This window comes from Sesamum indicum, linkage group LG15, assembly GCF_000512975.1.
Source record: "Sesamum indicum cultivar Zhongzhi No. 13 linkage group LG15, S_indicum_v1.0, whole genome shotgun sequence".
Taxonomy (NCBI): Eukaryota; Viridiplantae; Streptophyta; class Magnoliopsida; order Lamiales; family Pedaliaceae; genus Sesamum; species Sesamum indicum.
The window spans coordinates 4,620,499-4,629,428 of NC_026159.1; the positions used below are offsets into that span (position 1 = coordinate 4,620,499).

At 30.0% G+C, this 8,930-nt stretch overlaps 1 protein-coding gene across 1 annotated transcript in view; it reads left to right on the forward strand.

Moving 5' to 3' along the window:
- Positions 8,749-8,930, forward strand: part of LOC105177872 (probable beta-D-xylosidase 6) — a gene marked incomplete at its 5' end in the record, with an annotated part of 3,792 nt that continues 3,610 nt past the window's right edge. Inside the window, 1 exon segment of the mRNA XM_011101154.2 lies at positions 8,749-8,930. Coding sequence (XP_011099456.2) covers positions 8,749-8,930 — 182 coding nt within the window.

Genomic DNA, 8,930 nt, shown 5'->3' on the forward strand with positions numbered 1-8,930 from the left:
GATAGGTTTGACCCACTAATCTGTCCGAAACGAAAAGGATGAAGTTAGCATCATAGGCCCCTGTCTGATTCTCTCATTAATTATTTGTACCAAAGAACTTTAATTTCTGATCTCTGAACCCCTTGTCACTCCAATTCTTTTTACTAATAATATTCTTTTTATGCTTATTTTTATTTTTGGGCAGCATGAATAAGCATGCCAAAATGTTGTTTAGCGTGGCAACTTGAACCTGTTTTTGTTTTTTCCTTTGTGATTATTTGTTCCGAAAATTAAAAAAAAAAGCTCAAGTATTCTTACTTTATATTAATGAAATTAATCCAGATCTCAACAGATGGATGCCCAGATTGAAGTTGCTCCTGCTTTAGATGTACAATTTCAACGCCTAGAGAAAGGTTTCTTGTAGAAAAATGGTTTAGTTGTCTTGTTTTTATAGTTTAAAGTTGGGGAAAGGAGGATCAATTTAATAATTTTTAAGGCTAAGTTACGTCAAATTCTCGTAAAGTTTGATACTATTATAAATGTTTTCTCGTTATTTAAGAATTTCAATTTTATTTAACTAATATCGAAAATACAATGTTGGATGGAAGTTTTTGCAAAAAAGAATGTAAAAGACCAGATGTTGACATTATTGTTAAAAGAAAAATAATTTTTAAAAAATATAAAAATTATAATTTCGAATTTAAAATAACATTTTGCGCAATTTAATACAACGTTTGGATGAAATCATAACGAAAGCTAATGCAATGTGTCAATTTTTGAACGAACATTATTATCAGGACTATCGATAATTTATGAATTTATCATTGTAATCGAGTCTATGTTAAATTAATTGGATCGTATAAGTATTTCTATTAGAAGATATAATACAAGTTAGTTCACTTGGATGGTGGCGAAATGGATTAGTTGATAGATTGTGATTATCTGTAAAATAATTTAGATTGTAGGGTTGATTGAGGTACTGTAGAGGCGTCTTCTCGGAGTGATGGAGACTGCAAAAAAGGGGGAAGAGAAACAGTTTAAAGTAGTTTCACTTTTTCTTTCTGGGATATACTTATGGAGGACTGAAAATTCATTTTTGGTACGTACGAAAAGTGACAACATGTTTGCTTCACTCGAATCTTTGCCGGACTAATATTCATCATGGATGCTTATGATCATCAATCCCCCAATTAAATCTATTTAGTGATAACATATTATAAGAGAAAAAAGATAATATATATAGACGATCACCAATGATTTTTTGTCATGTTTAAATATAAAAGTTAAAAGTAAAAAATTTACTCGAGTGCTGATTAACCACGACTATGAAACAATTATATAAGTCGTTGATACTAAAACAATTGCCATATGAGTTAAAATCATAATTAATTAAATCGTGATTAGGACTTTTTCGCATTGATTTCGTATACATGACTGTGGTTGATATTCATATAATTTTTATGTCATAACCATTTATAATAGAGGAAGTATTAATGAACTTTTTGATATGTGGTGGATAATGTAAAAGTTGTTGTTAATTATTATAATAAATTAAGTAGTAAATTGAATTGTTTTATTATAAATGAATTTTCACGAGTTTATTATTAGAAAAAATATATATAAATTGTCATTATGGTTGATAGTGACACAAGTATAATAAAAATAAAAGTCTTATCAGAGATCCTGCATATTGATAATTGTTGTTATTATTACATTATTACTATAAATTATGTGTCACTAACCTGAGTGTTATATATTTGAACACTAGTTGTTGTTACTATTAAATTTGCAAGACTCACAGTTGTTGTAAAATAATAACCATGTCATTTAATATATATTATTAATAATCACATTCATACTGCCATTCAATTTCTTGTCACTAATCATTAGAAAAAAAAATTACATCTGACTATAATTTTATTGATTATGGATTTAAATTATGGTAATAATTATTATGAACCGTGTAAAATAAATACCGACGCAAAAATTTAGATTATCCATCATGAAAACTATTTTTGTCATGGCTATGAGTCATAGTAAATATTTTTGTTATGACAAATATTTTAGCCAAATTTGCAAAAACCATAGCCATAATCATTGCATGGTTGTGATCAATAACTATTTACTACGACTATTTATTTTTAAACATGCAATTAAGTGTTTATTTTATGGTGAGTCTGTACAAAAGTTACCAAATATCAGATTTCATGAGGAATGGAAAATATAAAAAAGAAGTAATCGAAGAAGATGGTGTTCATAAACTCTTTTTTTTGGTGGGTAAAAAGGCTAAGCCAATTAAATATTTTGTGCGTCTTAACTGTCACAACATATCCTCAAAACTTGTTGAAATGGGTTTTCAGGGACATAGACACTTATATATTGGTAATAAGCTGCATTCTTTCTTCACATAATAAATCATTTTTAAGTAGATCATAATATATTCTACGTGTTTGATGAGGTTAGAAATCGTAATCTAATAGCCACAGAAGAAAAACAAAAAACAACATCACGTGAATATTTCACCTGAAAAACAACATGTGGCTGTAATTCATTGTGCCACAATTCACCAAACGTCAAATCCAGGAATGTTGCCAAACTTTTCTATTCCAAAAATTTTAAGTCAAAAATCCTTTTCTTCGTTGTGATCACAAGCTACGGCAATTAAAGCTGTCCCCAGAAAATAATCCAAACACACCCCCAACTCTCTCTCTCTCTCTCTATCATCAGAAGTTTGAATTTCAAGCTTCATTACTTGCTACCCTAACATCAGTCCAAGCTCCAATCTGCTGTTATGCATTAGCTTCAATAGTTTAATTAGTTTAATTAATTGCATTTTTCCACTAACTGCACTACTACTTATAAGTCGTCAACCGTTAGATCCTAACAAAATGTGAAGCAGACACGTAATTATGAAAATAAAGCCGTATTATAGCTTGAATATCATCTTGTTAAGCCAAAATATGAGCGAGCGAGGCCGCTAAACTCATAACTTCATTACCACGACTAGATTCGTATTTCGATGAAGCTGTAACGACCCCCATTTTTTTCGAATAATAACTATTTAAGTTGAACATCAGAGGATTACTCTCAAAAGAATTGCTATCTTCATTCTTCTCCTTATTTTTTGAACCATCAATTTAAAAAAAATAAAATAAAATAAACAAACATCAACGTGCCATAATGCCATATCAAAATGAGTATTTAATGAATTGTATTTGTTACGAAAATTTAAAAAAAAAAACCTATATCAAAATGCCATAATATCGTGGGAATGCAACCATCTTTAATATTTATGTTAATTTTTTTTTTGAAAAATATTTTTAAATAAGTATATAGATTATAATTACATAGTGATAATTAGTAAAAAAGAAGATTTGAGTTTGTATAGGGTTACAGCAGCCGCGGCATGAAAATAATAAGCTAAGTATGAGGAGAGGATGCAATGAATTTACTTTTGGGGGGATAAATCATGTGTATTAATGTGTCCCACCAATAATTTAATTAATTAGACTGGGAAGAAAACTAGGAAAAACATAATTAACAAGAAGATAATGACTTGATGAGAAAACTCCAAACATGATTATGTTGCATCCCAGAATTTGCACTCATATATTTACCTAATAATTGTCATAATTGCCCAAGATTTGCACAATATATATATATATATCTGCATAATATAATAATAATGATGATAATAATATATTACTCTCTCTCTCTCTCTTTTTTATTTTTTAATAGATAATTGACAAGACTGACATTGGTCCAGTTCAGTTTCAACACTGAGAAACCGCGGCTACAGTTCCCAACTCTTCTCTCGGCAAGAACCTCCGGTTTTTCTTCTCCTAATTTACAAAAATATTCATTAAACTATAGTTATTATATATTTTCTGCTAAATAATTTAATTCTTTCAACAATATTCGGTTGTTTGTATTAAAAAGTTTAAGAAATCAATACCTTTCAAATCAAAAAAAAAAATATAAGCCAACAAATATGTGATATACATATGCAAGAACGTAAATTGCAACAAGCTCCTCCGATATTTTGTATAATTATAAATGTATTTTCATTGTTTGAAAAATTATCAATACCCCATGATTTTAATATCCGTCTAACAACTAACTCATTTCACTAGGTTTTCATCAATTTTTTTTTACAGTGAACCGACCAGAATGTCCATGTGAACCATAAAATAATTTTACTTATACAAGCATTACATAATTTTATAAAACATCAAAGATATTGATAAATTTTTAAACAATAATAAAAATATTTGTAGTTATACAAAACATTAGGGAAACTCGTTATAATTTATCATGAATAACAATTTTCTTATGAGATTTTCCCTTTTATTTTTGGTAAAACTCGTCAGTCACATTACTCGATATATTAAGAAAATATCATGATTAACCAAACACATCAATAATTTCAATTAAAATTGTAAACAACTAACAAGATCCTCAAAGCATCAAACATTGATTTTCCTTGTATATAACTAGACATTATTATACATCAACTCAGTTGAGAATTTAAATTTGGATCTTAAAATTGAAACAAATATATAATGAGAAAGGTGATGACAAATAAATACTAGTAACATTAACATATAAATAAGATGGAGAAATTAAAGAAAAAGAGAAAGTGAGGGTAGGGGTAAGGGTAAGGGTAAGGGTGCAACTACACAACAGTGCAGAGGTGCATCAGCCATCAGCCATCAGCCCACAATATTGCGAGCATAAACCGCTTTTGCAGTGGCTGTTTGTGGCAATTTTAAATTTGGTAGGGTCCTCTTCTGGATTCTGTGTGCCTAACACTGCTGCTGCTTACCACTTACCACACTTATTAGTACCACGTTCAGATTATCTGCCGTCTGCCCATTATCTTATCTTCTTTCTACACTAACCTCCATGATTTCTACCATTTTTATTTTTATCATTTTAGACGATTTATACGTTTCAGGGCTTCATCTTCGTATTCAAGTATTTTTTTATAATAAAATTATTAAATTTACATGAATCCAATCACATATCTCATGCAATACAATATCAATCGACTTGCAAGTTATATTATTTTTTGTGAAATATTCAATTTGATATCTTTTTTTTCTGTAGTGATTTTTGTTTTTTAATTCCTTATTTAATTTTTTTTTGCTGCGATTAGTATTCAACGTCTCACGGGGTGGATTAGTAATTTCAAGCCTTGGTCAGATCGGATGGCTCTCGTCCAACTTTTTGTACATACGAAATGTCTATAGAGTCCTCCGATATATTTCTTTTTCCCATCAACCACCATTAGGTGTCGTGTACCACGTACGTATTTGTTTATTCTTGCTTTTGTTTCTTCGTTAGAATTCTTTTATTTATATTTTATATCAATCCCATGTGAGAATTTACGTCACTTGAATAGATATTTTTATACTAAAATCTCAATCATGTTAATATACGGCGGAACAATTATTTTCTTCAATAAATTACATATCTGACACAAATGTTTTTTCATTCCCTAGCTTCATAATTTGGGTTTTCATTCATTTATTTATCTATAGTGGGACCGAAAAATTATAATTATTATGCTCGTCTCTCTTAAAGTTAAATAAAAAATTATCATATACTATAAAAAAATTAAAAAATTTCATTTTCAAGAAAAGGAATCAATTAATACGGGGTGGTGAGCAGCAACCCGTTTTAAATTATTTTTTATCCAAATTAAATTTAGTAGAATCAAACCAATTATAGAATAAATGTGATACGCTTGTCATGTGATTAGTCAATTTTATTGAAGTATACACCAATCATAATATAAGTGTAAATCACTTATCATATAATTAATTTAGATAATGGGAAATTCAATTTGTGTGATAATTTCCTACGAAAGGAAGGAATAGGAAAGGTGTTGGTATTGGTGAAAGCATAGCATGTGTGGTAGGAATATTTTCATGTCATCACAAGGAGTACCAGGTGGAGGTCGGCACAATTACATGTCTGCAACCGTAAATAAGAGTAAAGAAAAACAGTGATTTGGATTCAGCGCATGCTGCATTGCATGCCTTTACTTTATTTCTCCATCTCTTTACACAAATACGTGTAATTTTCTACGGGTACGTGCAGTTTGAGAATATTTCCTTTTTCCAATTGGAGCTTCGGACAGAATATGGAAAGCCGCTGTTGCATGGGTCTTTCATGGGTCAAATCGTGAATATGGAGTGATTGTCTGTTCTGTTGTGCAGCCTGCAGGCCACCATACGGGCCCGGAATGGGTCTACGTATGTATGGCTGGTGGTTGGTATTTTTTTTGGAACTTCAATTTTAGCTTTATTTTATATTTTGCCTTAATTTTTGTCTATATTTTTTCTTGTTTATAATAAATTTATGATTTGATGTGAATTTTATAGTGCCGTTAAATGAATCTTTATAGATCAATAAGGCTATAATTTATGCACCTTTTTAATATGACAGATCGAACTATACCGTAAATAATTTGGACTGTATTTACGGTGCTTAGCTATACACATATTATGCTAATGTGGTTTGTCTAAATTGTACCTTATTTTAAACGCTGTGTGAATAGGTTATGTGCACACAAAAATTTCTACCACCATATAATTTTATAAATTTAAGTGTTGGAGGGTTATAACTGAAATTGAAGTGCAAGGAGAATATAAGCAGTAGAGAGCATGTATGGTAATGATATGGGAAGCACATCATGAAATTTGGCATTCCCCACGAGATCTTGTGTTGAGATTGTGAGAAGACAGTTTCACTGCCCGCCCATGTCGGCTAATAGAGGCGTACTACACGCACCCCGTTTTCTTCATTTCTTTCAGTAACTATAACAGGACGAGCTACTTAAATCTTTTATTTTTTTTATTATATTATATATAATTTTATATTTTCCAACATAGTTCAGACATAACTTTACTATTACTTGTCATAAAATTAATGAAAAAAATACAAGTCATCTCTTTCTGATATTACAAATGATATCTTATATTTAAATAAAGGGATAATTGTATTACACTCTTTAACCTATGATTTATTTACACAAACTACTCCTATCTTATAAATAAATTATACATACACCCACCAAATGTTAATATCACTTATACAAACCACCCTTTTCAATTACAAATGCACCCCCGAAAAATGTTAGCATCATTACACAAATTATCTATATTTTTGGCTGTTAGGGGTTGTTTCTGTAATTATGTAAATGACGTGAATGGTTTGTGTAGATAGACCATAGTTATGGGGTGTAAATATAATTATTCTTAAAAAAAACAGCAATTTACCACCTTTTCTTTTTTTTTAAATGAGACAATTTACCTACTTAGACAGGGAGGTAAATTACTTCATTTTAAAAATATAGGAGGAGTAAATCACTATTACTTTTTCACAAAGGATAATTTATTCATTTTCAATTTTACAGGAAGGTAAATTGCATTAAATCCTAAAATTTATTAATTATCATAAATTTCAGATATAACCCTTCTCTTGATCTGGTTGGATTAATCTGATTTATATTATGTTTGAACTAATGATTTTTAAAATAAAAATTATAATTTACAATAACAAATTCATTTATTCAACTTATTTAAATAAATATATGTTGCAAAGGATTTAAAATCTGTGAACTTTTATTTTGATTTATATTTGATGGAATTATACTGAATTTTTAAAATTATTGTAATATAAAATTATTTAAATTTCGTAGTCCAAATCCTTTCACCAAATTCAAGTCCTTCAATACAAACATAGCCTCAGACAAAGCAGTGGTGGACAAGAATTTTCTCCTGTTTAGTGATAATTGGGAACTTCAATTGTGGCAGTTGAACTTGATTTAATTTATTTTTGCAGTTTTTATTTATGAACCTTTTTTGGACTACCTACTTAATATCTTGGTTGATTAAACGAATCGGGCTTTCCATTGAATTGGGCTCTGAATGCACTTCATGAGCCCGAGCCCTTGCATACAACTTAATCAAGCCCGGATCATAATAACTAAAAAGCCCAATTGAATAGAGATGTATGAGGCCCTCCTGAAATTTGAACTTCTTTTCGGGCTTTGTTTATTTAAATTATTTTATTATTAACCAATATATTTGAATCTAAACAATTATCTTAATTTTACACATAATTTTTTTAAATCTGAACTGATTTTTAGGTTTCAAAAATTAAAAAAAATCAAACTATTCACGATATCATCGTCAATCACTTAATAATAGAAAATACTATTTAATATCAATTATTATAATATACCATTTTTTAAATGTCAATTTTTTTTTTCTAAGTTGATTTTTTCTTCCATCATATTTAATTCTTTTTCTCTTTAAAATATAGATGTTTGCACAATTTAAATAACGGATCGGAAGGGGTTGATTTGAACTTCTTAATAGGGTATGTCACAATGATTCCTGATAAAGTTTGAATGATGGTTTCATAAATATATGCTTCTCACGGTCTAATTTTTATTATATTTAATTTAAAATTCGAGCAAACCTAATTGAATTAAAATTATTGGCTTCTCATAATACATACATTGAATTGTTGGCCGCATCTATGAGAAGATTACAAGCGAGACCCAATCACCATAAGGGCCAAAACTGTCCAATTTAATTTACTCCATCACTGTTTTGGTTCTCTCCGCCCAGCGTTGTTTGTTTTAAACGGACGACACTCAAAAATTATTTCCAATCTTGTCCAACTACCACTCAGAAATGCCCACCCAACCAAGATTCCGCTTCTTCCTCTGCACTTTCCACTTCCTCCACTTGATCACTTGTACCTTATGCTATCCAAACCAGAATTCCGGCCCCCAACTCCAGTATCCGTGCCGCCCGCCCCACCACAGCTCATACCCCTTCTGTAACTCTTCTCTCCCCGCCAAAACCAGAGCCCTGTCCCTTGTCTCCTTCCTCACTCTCGAAGAAAAGATCCAGCAGCTCTCCAACAACGCC